Raw genomic sequence first — 22,636 nt, 5'->3', positions numbered from 1 at the left:
AAGTCAGTGCCAGCATGTAAGTGAACCTCCCAGCAGCTTTCTTTAAGGTTTCGCTGACACTGAGTGTTGATGGATGCCACAACGCCGCCGTCACTTTCCTGGCCTTTTTCGTGCCAGCCGGGCAGTTAGCTGAAGGGATTCAATCCAGCGGCGCTGCTTGCGTCTGATTCCTCGAGACCGCTGCTAGCGTGACTCCGCAAGAACGCTGAATCGGGCTTTAAGGGAGACAATGATAAATACGTTGGGACTGCTGAGATGGAAGCTTTCCCGGCGCATCATCTTCAATGTCATGAGGTCAGCTTGGAGCAAACACGAAGGGACTACTAGGATCATGTTTGAGATGTGTTGGTTTGGTGCCACCATGTTTACCAACAAAAACATTCACATAGTGTTTAAGTTCACTCAAGCTTGTGTCCTTGGATGTCCACCTGGCTCTTAGCACCCTTGGCCTGTCTTGCCAGCAGGTGGACATCTGTTTACTTCCTCCCCAATCCGTCGCCATGGCAGCGAACCCACCATCCCAGCCATCTCCGGCCGACCCCTCCCCTTTCTGCAGACACCAGCTGTGAGCCGCTTATGCTGATCATGCAACCAGGCTCTTCAAGATTGCAGCGCTGAAGTCATCGCTGTGCTCTGCTGCCACGCTTCAACTCATCATCACGTCCAACACACACACACACACACACACACACACACACACACACACACACACACACACACACACACACACACAAGCTGGCTGTGTGGTGTGTGCATTTGGGTTTCTATCAACAAATTATAGCATGTGGTTGGATATTCAAATGGTATTCTGAATGCTTCCATTATAACTTTTGTAGGCCAACTGGGACGAGCGTCAAACTCTGACATCATGTTCTTCTCTCGGGGATTATTGTAATTTTAAGACCTCTTCCTTTGCACTACATGGTCATGAAATGCAACAAATATAGTCAGGCGTTTTCACACAGCTCCTTCAATTTGTCATGGTTCATGGTTTTGTAGCCTTTACATTTATTTTTTTCTTGATCTATCTGTGATCAGTACTATTTACAATGTCCTGCAAATTGAAAACGCCTTCAGACCAGGCTAGCATTTTAAACTTGAAATAAGTCATTCCCATTCCCTTTTATCCTAGCTAAATAGGATTTTTAAAAGTATATTGTCTCAATGAACAATAATGTTAAAATTATACTTATAAAAAACAAATGTATAATAAGACACTGTCAATAAAGCTCTAAATTAAATTACATTAAATCAAATTAAGTTCAATTATAAAATAAAATAACATTTGTAAATATATGTAAATATATTCAGATTGAACAATTTTCTAAAAATGTCAATTAAAGTACCTATTTATTCATCTTTAAATGTGAATATGTTATTTTGATTGATGAAATTAAAGTAGATTTAAATTATGTTTGCATTTTAAATAAAGGTCATCCTAATTTTCCCAATATGGCATGGTTTAAAGGAATTCAATTGAATCTAATACGTTTTCAATTTAGTTTAATAATTTTCTAAATAAAAAACAACCAAACCCATTTTTGTACCTTTAAATTATACTTCATAATTTTAGTTGGTGAAATTAAACTACATTCATTTATATTTAAATGTTAATTACACTTACTGTAAGTATCAGCTAGTTGGAGTCCATTAGCATGGTTCAATGTACAATTCACTCCAGTTTACCTAATAGAGGAGGGTATAAAAGTAAATACCCAGTTAGATATTATTTTAATTTCATTTAATTAGCCTCTTTCATCTCTAAATGATTAATAATTTTTTTGCGAGAACATATTAAAACCTATAGAAAAAATTGGTAAGCGATAGAAAATGGATTAGAAAGGACAGATTTAAAAAAAAGAATATTTTAAAGAAAAAAAGAAGAAGTGTTTATTTATTTTATTTTTTTTAGTAGTTTGGGCACCCCTGGTCTATACTGAAAAACATGCTAACTCTCCTGAAGTCACTACTCCTGAGGAAATTATTGTCGCTCTCCAAAGCAATAATTTTATAGTGTAGGACAATAAATGAGAGCCCATTTGTTTTCTTCCATGTTTACTTATTTGGCCAGAGGCACTGCTCATGACAAAGCATCCAGCTGAGAGCGTAAAATTTAAATCTGCTGTCCCCCCATTCTTGACTCTCCGCCATCTTGTCCCTATTGATACCAGAGTGTCGCCCGCCCCTCTGGCACACTGTAGGCGGTCGAGTGAGGCAGCAATGAGGGAGGTGATCACAGTGCATTAGAGCTACAGTATGTGTGACATGCAAAGGAGAGGCGCCACAATGTGACAACAGTTGAGTTGAGAAGGGAAGCGATGAAGGCCAGCTTTGAAACATCGCTTAATGACAAGAAACATGTTTTCAATGAGCCCAGTCACTGACTGGTAATCTCTGACTTTAGAGGTTTTTAAAAAAAAATAAGGGGACACTTTTCCACCTAAAGACACCTTAGACTGTGACACACTTTTAAGATGTTATTTTTCTTCAGCCTGTCAGGAGTATCATGTGGCCGCCACCTGCGGTCCAGCATCTCACCTTTCCTTCACCTGTCCTAGACCATATTGTTGAGCTTTCGGTGAAATGAGTGCATATTACATTGCTGTACATACTGAATGTTTGTCTCATGCAGTAAACCTGGCCAAATATACTGATGAGGTTAATAACACTGACATATATAGCTGCATACAATACCAATAGGCAGTAATTTACTGCATCTAGCACAGGGGTCACCAACGCGGTGCCCGCAAGGACCAGATGAGTAGCCCGCTGGCCTGTTCTAAAAATAGCTCAAATAGCAGCACTTACCAGTGAGCTGCCTCTATTTTTTAAATTGTATTTATTTACTAGCAAGCTGGTCTCGCTTTGCTCGACATTTTTAATTCTAAGAGAGACAAAACTCAAATAAAATTTGAAAATCAAAGAAAATATTTTAAAGATTTGGTCTTCACTAACTGATTAAGAAACAGATAACAGATTTAGTGTCCATTTCAAAGTGTGACATTATTTATTTAAAAATTTGAGAGTTGACTTTTGTATTTTACATGAGTTATTATTTGTACAAACATGGTGCAAAGTAATTCATGATTTGTTAAAAAATGTTAGTGGCTAGCTAGTTAAAATGGGATATTGTGATTTCACAAGACTGTCTTAGAAGTGAGCATTTGAAAATGTTCAATTTGAAAAATGTGCGCTTAGAGAAAATATAAAAATAAAGTGTTGCATATTGATATTTATCTGTTTCTATATATATTTATTGTGAGAATATGATCAGTGTTTCCACAAAGACAAATATCATTAATTATTAATAATAACATAGAGTTAAAGGTAAATTGAGCAAATTGGCTATTTCTGGCTATTTATTGACGTGTGTGTCAAACTGGTAGCCCTTCACATTTATCAGTACCCAAGAAGTAGCTCTTGGTTTCAAAAAGGTTGGTGACCCCTGATCTAGCATGTATCAAAAAGCAAGATGGCTAAAAATGTTTTAATTTAAATGACTTATGACCCCGAGCTAATTACTGGGGTTTATCGATACATATTTTTCATATACAGCACATCCGGAAAGTATTCACAGTGCTTCAATTTTCCTACATTTTGTTTTATATATATATATATATATATATATATATATATATATATATATATATATATATATATATATATATATATATATATATATATATATATATATATATATATATATATATATATAGCCTTATTACAAAATGGAATTGATTCTTCAAAAAGACTTGAGACTGTCATTGCTGCCACAGGTGCATCAACAAAGTATTGAGCAAAGACTGTGAATACTTTTGTATAAGTGATTTTCTTTTTTTTTTTGCAAAATTTTGTAAAAAAAAAAAAAAAAAAAACTTTTTCACATTGTCATTATGAGGTATTGTATGTAGAATTTTGAGGACAAAAATGTTTTTTTCTCTTTTTGGAATAAGGCTGTTACATAACAAAATGTGTAAAAAATGAAGAGCTGTGAATACTTTCCAGATGCACTGTATACAGTTTGTGCAATACCTCACAAATGTGAGTACCTCACGTTTCACAATAACATACATGATTATAGTATAACTTCTCAAGAGACAATACTATTTGTTTTGTTTTGAATAGCATACAAGGTTACATTGGCGCACATTCGCGTGTTAACATACAAACGTAGTTATACAATTTTACTTGTGCAAAGAAGAGTAGGAAGAAGCACATCTTATCTAATCCAACCCCTTCTCCACATCACACCAATCACCAAAAATCAAAGCAGTCAACCAAAAATACCATAGAAATTAAAGTTGGATATACTTTAAAGTAGTCGGTGTACAGCTTATATAGCGGTATATATTTACTTAGAACTGAAAATCTAAATTGGTCACAGTGGACGTCTGCATCATTGCTGCCAGATGGAAAATGACAAATTATTGTACCAGAAGTTAACTATTATCATAGTTTGAGGAAACCTATTGTACATACCTGATTTGGACTTCTGCTACAGTAAAACATTACCACTGCAACTGGCAGAACAGCGTTCCCACCTGTCAGTAAAGAGCCATGACAGACAATGTTCAACATCAGGCACAGTGAATGAATCTTGTTTGTCTTTACAAATAGTCTTCCATTCATCCATGCATCCATTTTTCTACCGCTTATCTCTTCTGAGGCCACGAAAGGCACTCGGGCAGAAGGCGGAGTCAGTGCCCCCTGGACAAGTCGCCACCTAATCGCAGGACCAACACAGATAGACAGACAACCATTCACACTCACATTCACACACTAAAGCCATTTTAGTGTTGCCAATTGGCCTATCCCCGCAGCTCGAGTTTTGTTGGCTTGCAGCTAATTGTCGAAATAAAACCAAACAAAAGACTGTCTAAATCAGGACGGACAAATTTAACGAGTTAACTGATGTGATTAATCACAAACAATATTGCATTAATCATATATCAAGGCAGATGAATCACCCAATCTATTTTAACTTATCATGCAGTTGTCAGAACTTGGACTATGGTGTGGTTTGTTCTCCCGAGGTGCAAGTGAATTGGACTGGTCACGGCATGAAGGTAAATACATAATTTAATAATAACACTCAAACGAACAAAAGGCGCGCTCAAGGCGGATGTACAAACTTGACTAATGAAAACAAAAGACTTGCACGAGGGCAAAAAACTATGAACAATTAAACAAAACACTAACTGTGGCATGAATCGAAACAAAACTTACTTGGCATGGACATGAAGTGTGCAGCGGAGGACAGAGTGTGACAGGGGGCATAAATGCGGGGATGTCGTCAGGCCGAACAACAGAAAATGAATTAACTTAAATACTATGGACATGATTAGTGAAAGCAGGTGCGTGACTCAAAACGTGAAACAGGTGCGTGACGTGACAGGTGAAAACTAATGGTTGCTATGGTGACCAGACAAGGGAGTGAAAAGACAGAAACTAAACAAAACATGACTTAAAACAAAACATGATAATACAGACATGACAGCAGTCAGTGATCAGGTCAATGCATATGCTTGTGCATCAAAGTAAGGAGACTCCGACTGGCATGCTCACTGGCAAATTTTACTTCAAAATACACCTGGACGGGACAAATACATCCATCCATCCATTTTCTACCGCTTATTCCCTTTGGGGTCGCGGGGGGCGCTGGAGCCTATCTCAGCTACAATCGGGCGGAAGGCGGGGTACACCTGATCCTTTGACAGCACTGGTAAAACTGTAAGGAAAAAGACGTAATCCAGTGACAAAAAGCTGAAATGTTGATATTCATAACGATTTGTCACCTACAATCAAAGTTTTGTCTTTAAATATGTTTCAGGCTTTTTTTTTTTTACAACATAAAACAATATCAAAATGGCCCCCGCATGTGTCTACTTTTGAGTATGCGTCCCTTGTCCGAAATAGTTTGGACACCCCTGGTATAGAGCAGTGATTCTCAAACTGTGGTACGTGTACAACTAGTGGTACGCGGGTTCCATCTAGTGGTACGCCAAAGAATAACTTAAATACAAATGTAAACACAGTGTTACTGTTCATACTGTGTGTCATGTTACAGTGGCCAAAAATATAAAATATACTTGTTAAATAAACCCTCTGACTTGTTTTAATGAATGTTTAGACCGACTACGCTACGGTATTTTAATGCTGGTCATTATGGTGGTACTTGGAGAACTAAGTGTTTTCTGAGGTGGTACTTGGTGAAACAAGTTGAGAACCACTAGTTTGGAGGATGAAATGATTGTACAAATACCATTATTAATGCACGTCTAGTAATGCTGGTATGTATAGACCTTGTTATCTGACATTGCTTTCATCTTCTTCAATTGACTGTCTCAACAGCACCTCTGCTGGTTGCGGCCATGTAGTGCACTTCATTTTGTGTCAACTGACCTAAACTACCAGTAGAGTGAAAAAACAAGTTGAAGTGAATTATATTTATATAGCGCGTTTCTCGACTTTATATGCTTATTTGTGGTTCATTGTATCCATTAAACCATATCTAATTGTATTTATAATCCGCAAAATATATGAAAATATCGTCTAAAATCTCACAAAATGCCACAAATTCAGCCAGCCATTTTGAAAGTTCCGCTCTGGACACCTTCGGTAATTTCCGTAGATTCTACATCACTGGAGTAACGCTTCTGCACTCTGACCATATTATTAGATAAGTCATACTGGAAATACGCAAAAATTGGAAAGAGATGTGCTGTTTATTATTCACAGTCCTTATGTAAGACAAGAACACATATGCTTGGCTTTTTTTTAACACACTGAGCCGACGGCTACTTCTGCTGCGCCACAAACTTGCTAAAAGTAAATTCTAGATCATAATTCATGCATCTCTCACCTGGTAGAAGACACAGGTGACCATGGTTCCTGCAACTTTTTCTTTGTCAGGATTGTGATTGAATGTTCATCTAAACGATAGCATGTTAGCGTCCCGTTGGTCGACATCCTAGCGAGAGTGGAGAATTACAGTAAGTGTTTGTTTTTTATGGTTTAATATGGTTAGTTTGTATGTTTAGCACCTAGCAAAGCTGTGAATGCTAGTGTCACAATAACCCTGCATCCAGGTAGCAGTCGGCTTCTAAAACTTAATGCTCATCCTCTTTGTATTCGGGCTCAAAAATATAAGGTCCTGAATCATAATTTTTCCCAATGTAATAATTTTTGGCTCTCACAAAGTGTGCTTGATTAGCATTGTTGTTGATGGGTAAGGGATCTTTGGTTCCTAGCGTGACGTCACATGATCATGTGACTGGCTTCCTCATTGTCTCTCAAAATGGCTCTGGAATCTCTCTGCGATAAATACTATTTCGATCATATCTATCAATTCACAAACTTTGGAAGACTTTTGGTGTCATAAATCATATATATATGATAATAGCTTCATTATAGAGGCAACTTATTTTTCCACTCTATTGGTACTTTAAGAAGCCTTTAATCAGTAATTAATCATTCCACCCAATCAATCAATTATGCCTGTCCTTAGAGGACATTATTTAGCGCAGTGTTTTTCAACCTTTTTTAAGCCAAGGCACATTTTTTTCATAAAAAAATACGGAGGCACACCACCAGCAGAAAAGGTTAAAAAATTAAACTCCACCAGGTTGTCGTGCCTTATTTTGAGTTTGTTGTTGTTTCCTGTGTGTATTGCTTTAGTTCCTGTCTTGCGCTGTTATTTTGGTGACCCTTCCTGTTTTGTTGGTGTTCTCCTGTAGCAGCTTCACGCCTTCCTTTGAGCGCTATTGCTCGCCCCTGCTTTGTTTTCGCAATCAAGACTATTTAAGTTGTGCGTACCCTATCCTTCTTTGTGGGGACATTGTTGATTGTCATGTCATGTACGGGATGTGCTTTGTGGACGCCGTCTTTGCTCCACACGCTGTAAGTTTTTGCTGTCGTCCAGCATTCTGTTTTTGTTGACTTTGTAGCCAGTTCAGTTTTACTTTTGTTTTACATAGCCATCCCTATGCTTCAGTGCCTTTTCCTAGTGGGACTTGCCTTTTGTTGATTTTTGGTTTAAGCGTTACATACCTTTTTACCTGCACGCTGTCTCCCGCTGTGCTCTGCCTATTGGGATCACGACAAACCATCCTCGACGCGTTCCGACTTCTACAAAGCAATGAACTACCTGCTGCCACCTACTGATATGGAGTATTACAAGGTTACCCTGCCAAGCTCTACACAGCACAGGCACTAGACAACGGCACATTATTATGACTATTGATTTGCAAAAAATATTTTTTGGACCAATTAGGTGAAGTTGCATAATTTCCCACGGCACACCAGCCAATATATCACGGCACACCAGTGTGCCGCGGCACAGTGGTTGAAAATCACTGATTTAGCGAATGGGTGTAATGTAAGTAATAAAAAAAAAGTTCTTAAAGTTGTCATTAAGTCATAAAATAAGACATTACAATAAGACAATACATGAGAATAAGGTCTTTAATGGGTTTCTTATGAGGTGTGAAGCCAATGACCCAATTATTTCTGGCACTGATTTTACTGTCCAAAGTGGGCGTGGCCGGGAGTAATACAATTTTTTTTTCTTAAAGTTGTCATTAAGGCATAGAATGAGACATCATAATAAGACAATACATGACAATAAAGTCTTTAATGGGTTTCATATGAGGTGTGAAGCTAATGACCCAGTTATTTCTGGCACTGATTTTATTGTCCAAAGTGGGCGTGGCCGGAAGTAATAAAAACAAATGTTCTTAAAGTTGTCATGAAGTCATAGAATGACACTTTATAATAAGACAATACATGACAATAAGGTCTTCAATGGGTTTCATATGAGGTGTGAAGCTAATGACCCAGTTATTTCTGGCACTGATTTTTTTACTGTCCAAAGTGGGCGTGGCCGTATATAGCCTGCTTTAGGACCCGGCGGCTGCCCCAATGAGGCAGGCAGGCAGCGGCTGGCAGACAAAGGGAGCTGAGAGGCGGCGTGAATCTTTTCTTCGACACACACACACACACATACACACTTTGACACACTCCTTCACACACTCCCCCTGCACCCGCTCCCTTCACTGGTGCAAGCAGCCACGCAGGTGAGTCCGCGTCTGGGTGGGATTATGGGCACACTCGACGGAAGAAATTAGGCTTGGGAGTCTGTTTAAGATAGTTTTTAGACTTTACAGGAGATGATTAGACTTGTTTTCACTTGCGTGTGTGTGTGTGTGTGTGTGATTGAGCTGATTTTTAGACAGTAATTAAAGTAAATTGGCACCAGCTGGTGCCCTGTGCCATACCCCTTTTTAATAAGTGTCATTCATTCAACTTCAGCTTCTTGGTATTCCTTTATATAAAATAGTTTTTGGTTTGAGGAAGTAAGTGTCACACAATGTGAGCCAAAAATGATCAATACTGGCTTTTATTCCTGGTTAAGTGATGTCACTACATTGTAATTTTCGGCCAAGCTGTGATTTAATAAGTGTTGTGCCAATTAAGATGCACTTTTTGGGCTAGTAAGAAGGTGCTCCTCCAGCACATGGTAGTGATGTCATTCTGAATGCAGTAAAGTAGACAATAGACGTCCTTCCAGTTAATACTCTGCAGAGGAAGGATGGGTCACTTTAAAAAAAAAAAAAAGCAGCAGATGGGCTTAAAAACCTGCTCTTTGTCAGCTGAGGAGCCCCTGGTCCCCACCCTTGTCAGCATGCGGCTCATAAAAGCTGCTAAGCAATCTTTATTAATGGATGTCACTGTGACCGTCACTGCAATGGCCTTTGCTTAAAGACCCAAAATGAAGAGTTTGAACTGTGGGACAAGCTTTTAGTTCCCATAAACAGAGCCCATCTATCCATTTTCTACCTATTGTCCCTTTCGGGGTCGCGGGGGTTGCTGGAGCCTATCTCAGCTGCATTCGGGCGGAAGGCGGGGTACACCCTGGACAAGTCCCCACCTCATCACAGGGCCAACACAGATCCAGACAACATTCACGGAGTCATCCTCTTTTTATCCATGGTTATCCTGTCTTTGATTTATTTTACCCTTTGAACCTAATAATATATTCTTTGATGTCCTATGCAAACTGTTCTGTTGTGATCAAACGTTGTAGTTTCGAAAAAGTAGTAAGCTCAAAGACAGTAGTAGCCTACAGTGGATTTTCTAAACGCAGCAGTGATAAGACCTGGGTGTCCAAACTTTTTCCACCAACGGCTGCATCCTGAAAAAGGACACCGTGGCCATTTTAACATTTCATTTTCAACCGGGCTAAAACTAACCCATGTTTGTGTGTATTTGGGAAAAAAATAAGTAAAAAGAAACAGCCTGCATGTCAGCTTTTGGTAATTGTGTCCCGCAGAACAGCAATCTATCTGTGGAGGGGGTGTAAAATGACATATTGTCTAATTTGCATAATTGGCTCCTGTGTGCAAAAAGCGTGCATGAAACATGTTTAGAAAAACAAATGTCAGAATCCTGCGAGTGTGATACATGATATTTTGATAAATGTGTCTAATGCGACCAACAAAAAAAGTTGCTAGATTTGTCACTAATTTTAGGAATTTGAACGATCCAATTCATTATCGGGTTCCGATACCAACACAATTCAAAGTTCGGAAATTTAAAATTTTCGGCACCATGGTGTTTGTTTAAAAAGATTCCGCAAGTGCTAGCTGTTTACTCTGTAACGTGGTTCCAGATATGTGTATAATATCTATAAAATAAGACATTTAAGGTAGCTTAGCACTTAGCATGGCTTCTTGCTCAGGGTGTGGCATGTTAAGCTATTCCTTCAGCGATAATGGTAAGAAATGAAGTTCATTTGCTGTCATGGAGGCGAGAATTAGTAACTGTTCCGCACTGTGTATGGACATAGTTTGGAAAGCTGCACCAACTCTCTGCCAAAACTAAATGGGATGCAAACAGTAAAATGATGCATCGACAAAACAAATTTAGATATCGGAAATGAAAAAAAAAGTAAAGTTGCATTTTAATTCTCTAAATATATAGTTTAGTCGGCAACACGGATCCCTCCTGCTACATCCTCTTATTCTCTGGCAGACCAGGTGTGTCAAGTAGCAGAGTGACGATGCCATCTACTGTACCTAATTGTAAAGACGAACTACTTTCAGACAGTGCCATTACGTGTTCATGAGTGAGTGCACATTGGGTAGCATAAATTTTATTTGTGGTGTTCCACAGGGGCCGTTAAAATTATAGCTGCGGACAAAAAATGGCCCAAGGCCACACTTTGGACACGACTGGATTAGACCTACGTATTTCCTACCAGATTCTTAATCATTTTTACCAACATTTTCCTATGCTGCCAATTTTGTTAGTTGGGGTAAATACCCTCTTCTGTTCCAGGCAAGGTCCACAAGGGCATGATTGGACGGGTTTGGTGTGGAAGAATCAATTAATTCTGAACTCCACACTGCAGTAACTGTTATCCATGTATGAGTCATCTGTAATAGCTTTTCTTTTCACTTCCTTGCAATGGTCTGTGTCCAAATACTTGTGTCCACATAGTGCTATCATATTGTGGATTGCAAATCAATGTATGCCAGCCATCCATGCTTTGAAGTGCTTCAAGCATACTTGTTCAAGCCTGATCAACATGAAGATGGTCCTCCACACACGCAGGATATCACAAAGCACAGTTTGGTTATTGTTTGATGGGTACTCATTTGCATTTATCCTGAAGAGGCTGGATGCATTGAATCTCATTTAAATGCATGTCGTGCCCTTTTGGGACGTCCACTCAGAGCTTACTGATAGTACACACTGTCAAACACTAAGTATTCACATTGAGGGTCTGAACCTTTCTTTCACACCCTCGTCATCCAAAATGGTGGTCAAACACAGTAAAACATTGAGCATTAATCACCCATTTTGATAGACTACGCGCTGGTTGGGCCGTGAAGTTCAATTTGGTTTGGCACGATAGTTTGGAACAATAAATCCTGATAGCTGTCATCTCTATAAATAGTGATATCATAACTAGTGGTTCTCAACTGTTTTGACCTACAGTCACCTCTTAAATCAGTGTTTTTCAACCTTTTTTGAGCCAAGGCACATTTTTTGCGTTCAAAAAATCTGGAGGCACACCACCAGCAGAAATCCTTAAAACAAAACTCAGTTGTCAGTAAAAAGTTGTCGTAATTGTTGGGTATGACTTTAAACCATAACCAATCATGCATCACTATAGCTCTTGTCTCAAAGTAGGTGTACTGTCATGACCTGTCACATCACGCCCTGACTTATTTTGAGTTTGTTTGTTTTCCTGTGTAGTGTTTTAGTTCTTATCTTGCGCTTCTATTTCGGTGGCTTTTTCTCTTTTTTGGTGTTTTCCTGTAGCAGTTTCATGTTTTTTTTTTTTTTTTGAGCGATATTTCCCGCATCTACTTTGTTTTAGCAATCAAGAAGATTTCAGTTGTTTTTATCCCTCTTTATGGGGACATTGTTGATTGTCATGTCATGTTCGGATGTACTTTGTGGACGCTGTCTTTGCTCCACAGTAAGTCTTTGCTGTCGTCCAGCATTCCGTTTTTGTTTACTTTGCAGCCAATTCGGTTTTAGTTTCGTTATGCATAGCTTTCCCTAAACTTCAATGCCTTTTCTTAGGGGCACTCACCTTTTGTTTATTTTTGGTTTAAGCATTAGACACCTTTTTACCTGCATGCTGCCTCCCGCTTTCCGATATCTACAAAGCAATTGGCTACCGGCTGCCACCTACTGATGTGGAAGAGCTCTAGACAGCACCGACACTCAACAACACATAATTTGCAGACTATGATTACCGGTTTGCAAAAAATATTTTTTAACCCAAATAGGTGAAATCTGATAATCTCCCACGGCACACCAGACTGTATCTCACGGCACACTAGTGTGCCGCGGCACAGTGGTTGAAAAACACTGCCTTAAATGGTGACCCAAATTGCATGAATTTAATTAGAATTCAAGGAAATGCAAAATAAATTGGTGTGCCAGCACAAAGCAATTATAATGAACATTTTAAGTACAATAAGTCATTATCCACACTGGACTTTATTTTAACATTCAACATCAACACACTAAATGCATTTGAACATGCAATGTGCTGGCTGGATGCTACTTTACGTTGTTTATTGCTGTTAATTGTTCCCGGGCCAGACCGTGTAATATTTTTATAATTAGAGCATTGATTCTCAAACTGTGGTACGTTGTATGTGGGCTCTATCTAGTGGTATGCCAAATAATAATTTTAAAAGTGTTTTCTTCATGTAGTCAATGTTACTGTTCAAACTGCAATGTTACAGTGTTCAAAATATTAAATATACTTTTTGAATTAAACGTGCCTTAATTTTTATGAATACTTAGGCCTAGTACGCTACTGTATTTTAATGCTTGTCATTATGTTGGTACTTGGAGAGCCAATTTTTTTTCTTAGGTGGTACTTGGAGAAAAAAGTTTGAGAACCACTGAACCAAAGCATGAAAAACCTTAAACATTTTAAATATGTTTTTTAACATTATTAGGGCCCTGTAGTTGTGAAATAGCACCTACATAGTCACCTTTACATGATCTCTTTTAGTGGCCAATACTCGAGTACCGATATTTTTAGTCCAGCCATTTGTATGCTTGAAAATGTTGGCCAAAAATATGCAGAATATGCTCTACAAAAATCTGCGATAGTGAAGCCGCAAACTTCACAGCGCAATGTGGCGAGGGACCGATTGTATGCTTTTGAGTAGCATTTGCATTTCTGCTTGGCAATTTTGAATATCTCTAAACAGTATGGTATTTACATAAATATAACAAATAATACCAACATTGGAAACACTGCTGCTCAATTGTCATCACTGTAACTTTAAAAGATGGCTAGAAATGAAAGCACAAGCTAACGTTAGCTTACCTAGTGGCTGTTTACCTTTTTAGCTGGGAGGCTAGTCCATTTTCTTGCTGCGTCTTGAAAATAATTCTACTTACCAACGCCGAAAATATAGAGGCCAACAAATATACGGTGCGAAACGCACTTGTCGTGGAAGTGGTGTTTTTTTTTCCTGTACATTTCCTCTTTTTTTGACAATGGACATCAAACAGTTTTGAGTTATTTTGGTTGACTAGATCTTGTCAAATTGTTGTAATGTGGGTTTGTTAACTTTATAACTGTAAAGCTTGTATATTTCATCCTCACCACTAGAGGTGCTGAGGAGGTTACTGCCTAAGTAACAGAAGTGTGAATAGAGAGCTAGCTAACTTTTACTGTACTAACACATTTCTACTGTTTTATAACCACACTTGGTTTAATTAAATATGTATACTTGCAATATCAGTTTTAAAAAAAGATTTGTTTTGATTGCAACATACTTTTCCTGTGTTTGTAGATTACGGAGCTGTTCCCCACCCCCTCTCCACTCATCCGTCACAAGCATCACCAGTCAGTCATCATGGAGCTTGACTTTGGGCACTTTGACGAGCGAGACAAGGCATCCCGTACAGCACGGGGCGGCCGCATGAACGGACTCCCCAGCCCGACCCACAGCGCCCACTGCAGCTTTTACCGTACACGCACCCTGCAAGCCCTGTCCAACGAGAAGAAGGCTAAAAAGGTGCGCTTCTACCGCAATGGCGACCGCTACTTTAAGGGCATCGTGTACGCTGTGGCCAATGACCGGTTTCGCACCTTCGACTCTCTGCTGGCCGACCTGACTCGCTCGCTGTCCGACCACATCAACCTGCCTCAGGGCGTCCGCTTCATCTTCTCCATTGATGGCACAAACAGGGTCTCAGCCCTTGATGAACTTGAGGAGGGTAAGCTTTTCTTTCTTAACTGGTGAAAAGCGTACAAAAAAATTAACAAAGTATTGTGGTGTTGTGAAGTAATCCAAATCTATTTGCAACAGGATAATTGCGTATTAGTCTGTCTGAGCAAAGAACTATTTGTCATTGTTCAATGAAGTTAAAGTATGTAATTGTACATTCTTGGCTACTTTTAATGGCATACTTGTTTAAGTTCTGCAGACCTTCTTCCTCTTTTTGTTACTCCCAGTCCAAACAATCAGACTTTGTTGAATAAACTCTTTTGTGGGATTTACACAAGACAAGGTGTTTAAAAATGATCAGATTGCCTTTTTCAGACTTGATTTATACTGGCCAGCCCACCAAATCAGTGCCATTTGCTTGTAACTCTCAAAATAAACTTATAATAAGATATTATACACATGGAGCTACTCAATATGTATTGGTCTATTTCAGGCTAATTTATTTAGTTTGTGTTCAAAGTTTACTTGCCAAATTGGCAGGGGTGCTCAAAAAATCGATTCACATCCAAATCGATATTTATATTTATTTTGATTCTAAATAGATTCCTAATTTTCGAGAATCATTTAAAGAAATATATTTTTATATACATTTTTGGATTAAAACATTGAACTAGTAATTTATATTATTGATACTGCTGCTTTTATTTTTTGGTTTAAATTTTCTTTAGGATTGTATTTATGTATTGCATTTGTATGTCTTTCAGTTGCTTTGTAAATTTGGGTAGTAACGTACTACTTTCACACCGTGACATGTACTTAATAATTGTTTGGATAAATTATTCTTGTCAGGGTACTTTTACTGCAACATACTTTTTACTTGTACAATTTATTTAAAGACGAAACAGTACTTTTACTTCGTTACATTGAAGTTCATTGTGATTGCTACATTTATTTATATTATCATTCATTGATAATGTATTGATTATTGCTTACGAAGATGCATTGTTTTGGCTCTTTAAAAGAAATCTTCCAGCGGGCACTGTCACATAACTCTGTTTCACCAATCCAACCGATATTTGACTCCATTTCACCAATGAAATAGAGCCTGGCACTCCGGCACATCACCGCATCACCGATGTCCTGTAAAAAGTGACAGGACATCGGAAGAGGCAATGCACTTCTTAGGTGTTTACTTACAAGCTAGGAAAAAAAAACTGTCAGAAGTGTTCATGTTTCAGTCCGCAAGAATTCCACTTCCAACTATAAACGTATTGCTGTAAATTGTAGATTTTTTTGTGGTTTAGCTGTGTAATTGCCAACATTGGCACGATTACGTCATAACTGACCGTAAAATGTACATATTTTGTTGTACATGCTGCGTACATGTACCGTATTTTTCGGACTATAAGTCGCAGTTTTTTTCATAGTTTGGCCGGGGGTGCGACTTATACTCAGGAGCGACTTATGTGTGAAATTATTAACACATTACCGTAAAATATCAAATAATATTATTTAGCTCATTCACGTAAGAGACTAGACTTATAAGATTTCATCTGATTTAGCGATTAGGAGTGACAGATTGTTTGGTAAACGTATAGCATGTTCTATATGTTATAGTTATTTGAATGACTCTTACCATAATATGTTACGTTAACATACCAGGCACGTTCTCAGTTGGTTATTTATGCGTCATATAACATACACTTATTCAGCCTGTTGTTCACTATTCTTTATTTTAAATTGCCTTTCAAATGTCTATTCATGGTGTTGGGTTTTATCAAATAAATTTCCCCCAAAAATGCGACTTATACTCCAGTGCGACTTATATGCTTTTTTTCCTTCTTTATTATGCATTTTCGGCAGGTGCGACTTATACTCCGGTGCGACTTATACTCCGAAAAATACGGTAGTTGGGTCATTTAAAAATAAAAAATAAAAATAAAAATAGCCACTACAAAAATAAGAACTTACTCACCAGTTACTCAGTACTTGAATAGTTTTTTCACTGAATACTTGTAATTATTTGGATGACTACTTTTTACTTTTGAGTCATGTTACTTTTAAAGTCTTACTTCAAGTACGATTTTGAGCTACCGGTACTCTCTCCACCTCTGTACATAGCATGTATGATCTATAATAATTAGAGCATGTTGACACCACTTAGCACTTTGTAGCAATTCAACAATTTTTTTTTTTAAATGTAAAAAAAAAAAGATTAGTTATCAGGACAGTGCTGAGATATAAAATCAACTTTACATTTAGAACATTGGCTTAATTATTTGTAACTGTATATTTGCAGTTGGAACCAAAATGATTCCTACCCTGGTAAGATTTTCATTGTGTGACAAGTGCAGTTAAGAAGACAGGCAGCACAGTAAGCTGTGGCGTATTTTTCTCTTCTTGTGGGGTGTATATAATTAATTGCTCAATTTCCTGGGCACTGTATAATCCTGCTTTTTGTCTTTGCTGTAATCTCTCCACACTTGGACTAATTGTTGCCTAAGATTCCAAAATGTCCCTCTCCCCCACTGTCACTTTTCCCCCTTCTGCTCTTTGTTTCCACTGCCCCCCCTCTGGATTTTGCAACAAGCTGCAGAAGAATGATGGTTACGAACAGAAAAAGGGAGATTATGTAGAGCATATACACAGTTTTGTAAAGCAGATCTATGACATGGAGGCATTAATTACAGTACAGTTGCTACACCAATAAGAACAATAACTATCATGAATTGTGATTTTACAAAGACAATACACAGATTTAGCAGTGGTGTAGAATATTACTGCATTATACTGATTTCCAAATGCATTTTTAACCTCTCCCATATTTTGAAAAGCAAGTGTTGCACATATAGCAGGTTTTAGCAAGTGTGATAGTTTTATACCTTGGAATATTCTTCTCCTTGCATATTTCTCTTGTAATGGTCTCTTTGGACTAAAATAAGGTTTGGAACCCCCTTGGAACTCTAAAATTGATCTAAAGACTTAATCCTCTGCCGAGCGTGTGAGAGAGGACACCACTGGGACTCTCCGGTGTCTACAATGTGCTCGCAACACACTAACCAAATATTGTCTTCCATCTCAGGGGAGAGCTATGTTTGCGCTTCGGAAAACCTCTTCAAGAAGGTGGACTACACAAAGAACGTCAACCCCAACTGGTCGGTGAACGTGAAGGCCTCTGCCAGCCAAAGGAACATTCAGTCGTTGAGTGCTAAAGCCGGCAGCGAGTCCCGAGAGTGCAAGGACTTTGTTCGACCCAAACTGGTGACGGTGATGCGCAGCGGCGTCAAGCCACGCAAGGCTGTGCGCGTCCTGCTCAACAAGAAGACTGCGCACTCCTTCGAACAGGTGCTCACTGACATCACAGAGGCCATTAAGCTGGAAAGCGGAGCGGTTAAAAAGATCTACACGCTGGATGGGAAGCAGGTATGTCATTGCATTTGTAGTTTGGATGGTCACATGATTGTTTTTGAAAGCTGTACATAAATTAACTTTAGCACTTCATTTGGTTACACTTGCACATTGATATCCAATACTAGTAATAGACCCAAAATATTTAACACTTCATATGTTGCAGTACAGTTAACACCACTGCAAGATTTGGCTGCAATTATTGGTTGCGGTCAATCCACACTGTGCATCATTTTATAAACTGCCAACCCGACAATAAATGTTTGGCAATTACGCTTTCATCCGCCATGCTTATATTTCTTAGTTTGATTATATGGTGGTCCCACAGTTTTCATTAATCAGTTTCCAAATGTCAGACCAAATTATACGAAGCCGTAATTCAAAACCAATAATCTGTTCCAGACATATAAAACAAATTGTATACGATTTTAAACTATTCAAAATATATGAATAGGACTGGAGCAATAAATCAATCACAGGATAAATTAAAATGGACACTGTTTTTGTCTCACTTCCAATCAGGGTGCAAAGGGTTCATTCTGCATTAGTCTCATCACCTGAGCCTGATATTCAATAGTAGAATTAAATGGTGAACCCTATTGTCAGTCATCCACAACCTTTGTCGAGGTGGGCGGAGGCGGGACCACTCGCTTACACACATGGGGCACCAAGAGAGCCTCGCTAGTAGCTACTTGCTAGTGAGCAGCACCGCAAGGTAACAACAATTAGGAGACAAGATAATTGCTGAACCAAATGTCCCCGTGTGGGAATATTTGGATAAATGAACATTTACCCTTTTTTAATTGTATCTATTTTTTTGTTGAAGACTTGTTTTTGTGAAGATGAGCTTAGAGTTAAGATGTGAAGAAGAGTTATTTCTTGAGTTAGTGTTTCTCACCTTCTTTATCAAAGTGCTGGCACACTGCACTTGATAAAAGTACAAAGATTGAGCCACCAACATGTTTGTGTGGTGCAATGTTCGTTCGTACAATAGGGGAAAACCGTGACGAACATTTTTGGCAATGTTTGCATATCAATACAAAGGTGATGGTGAGTTGTTATGCAAACAAAAAATGTTGGGATTATAATTCATAACCTTTTAAATATGCACCGAACCTGAGATGGATAATGGGTTCAGTATTCGTACCATCTGAAAAGACAATATGGGGACAAATCTAGCTTGCACGCACGCACATAAAATGCAAGGTTTGATCCTTTTGTAGAGAATGGAAAACCAAACTTCGCAGGACTTTAGATCTTCTACAAGATCCAACAACAAAAGAACTGTAATAACCACAAGGCAGGTGATCAAACTAAAAGCAATAAAGGATACCGGTAATTGTATCGACCTTTGCGTCATGGAACACAATACTTTGTCCTCTACCCTACATGACCACTTTGAAGGCAGACCAATGAAACCACCGATAATGATTTAATAATGCATTTTTGCTTCTCTTGCCCTCTGATCTTCATGGGTAGATAGATGCATGAGTGACTGAATGACCTCAAAGCCTGCTCACAGCTCTTGTAACGAAGCACTACAGTGCAAGGGCGAACACCATCTAGGATGACTATCAACATCAAAAATATGATTTATGAATTTAGTTCTACCTTAAATGATCTGTTCCATTGTCAGTCTGTCACCATTCCTAATAATCATGAAAGTGTAAAAAGTAAAATTAATTGGTAAAATGTGTCTTAAAAGGGCCTTATTATGCAAAACCAACTTTTCTTACCTTTTTGGTATGCATTTTTGTGTATTTGGGATCTGTCCCAAAAGTTTGAAATCAAACCGTGGAGTCTTCCGTCATACTTTCCCTAAACGAGACGTTTAGAATTTGCGCAATTTGTGACGAATTTTCAAAGAGTAATGTCAGCGGATATCTCCATATATGGTATAAAATTACCCCGAGTGCTTTGCATTGTAGTCTGACGCTGTAGTCAATAAGCACATTTTTTTTTACCATCCTGTTGCTGTGGAACAGACTGGCTCGTACATGCACATGCTGTTGCCGTTTTTTAATACAAAGTAGTCTATAGTTCAAACTTAATCTGTCAGTAGCATCACTCTAGAAGTGCTAAAAACCTCAACATGGCTGAGGGGAAGAAGACTCAAAGTGGAGGCACGTAAAGATCGCCTACAAACCACTACACGTTATCTAAACTACAAGGTGTTTTTAAATGTAGAAAAAAAAATCATATGACCTGTTTAACTTTGACAAAGGTGTAAAACCTTAAACATTTATTAACAAGTGACACTTTTATTGCTTTGAAATGCGCGTCTGATTCCTTAATGAACTGGTTGCCGCATGTTTTTTTTTAAATCAAAATCCGCTTAATTGGCCAAGTATGTTTTACACAGGCCTTTTACTCGCACCAAAGAGGTTTTCAATTTCTTAAATGTACAATCTTTCAAAATTCCATTCTACTGATCATCAAATTAGTTCTCAAATCAGAGCAAGATGTAATAAAACATGTTTCTTCTCTGTATAAAGGCATTGCTTGCTAAGGGAAGGTACTGTCTATTGATTTTGATTTGAATGCATTTTCACAAGGGAGTCCTCTCTAAGCCCCCAGGTTTTGGACTGTTGCAGAACAGATGTGAAATTGTTCCGTAATTGTAATAAGATTCTGCACATTTCTGGATTTGTATTATTAATTATAAATTGTGGAGTAAAGATATTTCAGTACGCATCCCAATAAAATGTGTGATTGTGCCTTCATCATTGGAGGGATTCATTGTTTATCTTAATGAATGCATGTGATTAATGGGATGCCTGCATGTTCATTAAAATGCAGAGCCTGCACAATTTCTCCTTTTTGCGTGGCTGTAGTGGTACATTGTAGCAGCGGCGTGTTGGAGGTGATCTGGTAGAGGCGTTATTGATGCAGTGCCTGCCCCTCCCTGACTCTCTGCCGATCTGTCCTCCTCCTTCCTACCATTGCATTGCGATAGCTGCGAGGTCTGGTTGCTAGGAGACCACATCCTAGGCACAAAGACGAAGCCCAGCTGGTGCGGACCAGTCTGTCTGATGCCACATCCTGTGTAGTGGGTGTGAAAGTTTACAATCGATGCTGAATTTGGCTTAAACACCAAATCTATTTTTATTTTTAACATGTGCATTCCTTCATTGGTATTGATTGCTTGGCTCAGTCCTTTTTGTTTTAAAGCAGGACCTTTTTTTTTTTTTTTTCTTTTTTTAGTAATGCAGGGTTACACCTGCTTCCCCGCTTTTTTCTAAATGCCGCACCGACATGAGACACTCTGTCCTCACTTTGAGGAAATTGCTCCCATTTTCCCCTCAAACACTGCTGCTTTTCACTACATCTAGATGGGTGGGGCCGATGGATTCAGGAGTAATTTTCCGCCCTTAGTCTGTTGCGATCACAATTTTTTTTTTGCTGCATGGGGGGGTTAATTATTTCCCATTACCTTAAAGCATGTCTTTTTGATTTGCTTTTAACAAGAACATTAAATCAATCCTTATCTAACCGCCTGCAGACCTTTATTGTGTTAAATCCTGTGTCTGGTTTGCTTCTTGTTAAACACTTTCATTTAATAAATGCCGAATGGTATTTGTGAGAGCTCGTCAGGGTGCTATTTTCTCTGCAGCACTTTGAGTGTCCATCAGTTTGACCCTCCTTTGAATACCAGCCATTTTTTTCTCTCTCCAACTTATTCTGCATAAGAGCCACTGTAGAGCAGCAATGGAGGAGTGAGGGAAGCTTTACACAAGACAGAAGGTCATGCGAACAAAAGATTTCCGATTTGCTTTTTATGCTATTTATGGAAAATGATGTGCAGGATATAAGATGGATACATGTGTTCAGGTCATTTTGATTAAATACATCTGGTAAAGGGATTGTGGGGTTCTGCTTGCTCTTGACCACGCAGAAGCTGTTGTCATGGCGATAAGCTTTGCCGACACTGCTTCAGCTTGTAACAGTGGAATACGCTGTGCTTTTTTTTTTATTTTTTTTTTTACCTATACCAGCTTCGCCCATTTTTATTATATCACATAAAAGTGTAATTCTCTCCAACCCCCCATTTATGGTGGGTTTATATAGGGCGTGGTCATGTATCCTCACTGCCGTCGTTACTGCATCAACTGGTGAACATGACTTAAGGGGGAACAGGGGGGAAGCACAATTTAATGATGCACAGGCCAGCATCCGTCAGGCCTGCTTCCTAGATGTTAAGGGAGGGGAGGGTTTGAAAAGATCAGACACCAGCTGGCCCCCATGACTGTGCAGATATATCGCTGCCTGACTCATTCATCTGCTGCTTCAAATGAGAGCTTATGGTTAACTCGCTGATGCACCAAGTCACCCGCAGGTCACCAAGAATTAATTCCTTTTTAGATACATCAACCTGCACCCTTTATATGAGCCCCGACCACCCTTATTTTATGTCCCCATTTTCTTTGGATTGTTTGATTTGGGTTAATCGTGAGCAGAATGATGCAGATTTCCTTGAAACTTTGTAGAGCACTGACTGATCAGCGCATTTTGTT

The 22,636-nt window shown here is 38.7% G+C and overlaps 1 protein-coding gene across 1 annotated transcript in view; it reads left to right on the top strand.

Moving 5' to 3' along the window:
- Window positions 1-8,926: 8,926 nt before the first annotated feature.
- LOC133607581 (neuronal migration protein doublecortin-like) overlaps window positions 8,927-22,636 on the top strand; it is a 29,085-nt gene continuing 15,375 nt past the window's right edge. The window contains exons 1-3 of the mRNA XM_061962342.1: window positions 8,927-9,074; window positions 14,337-14,763; window positions 17,797-18,137. Of these exons, the coding sequence (XP_061818326.1) occupies window positions 14,400-14,763; window positions 17,797-18,137 (705 nt within the window). The 5' untranslated portion in view covers window positions 8,927-9,074; window positions 14,337-14,399. The remainder of the gene's footprint in view (window positions 9,075-14,336; window positions 14,764-17,796; window positions 18,138-22,636) is intronic.

The sequence above is a fragment of the Nerophis lumbriciformis genome, linkage group LG09, assembly GCF_033978685.3.
Source record: "Nerophis lumbriciformis linkage group LG09, RoL_Nlum_v2.1, whole genome shotgun sequence".
Lineage (NCBI taxonomy): Eukaryota > Metazoa > Chordata > Actinopteri > Syngnathiformes > Syngnathidae > Nerophis > Nerophis lumbriciformis.
The sequence above is the reverse complement of the archived record's forward strand: the minus strand, read 5'-3'. Positions and strand labels throughout refer to the sequence as shown.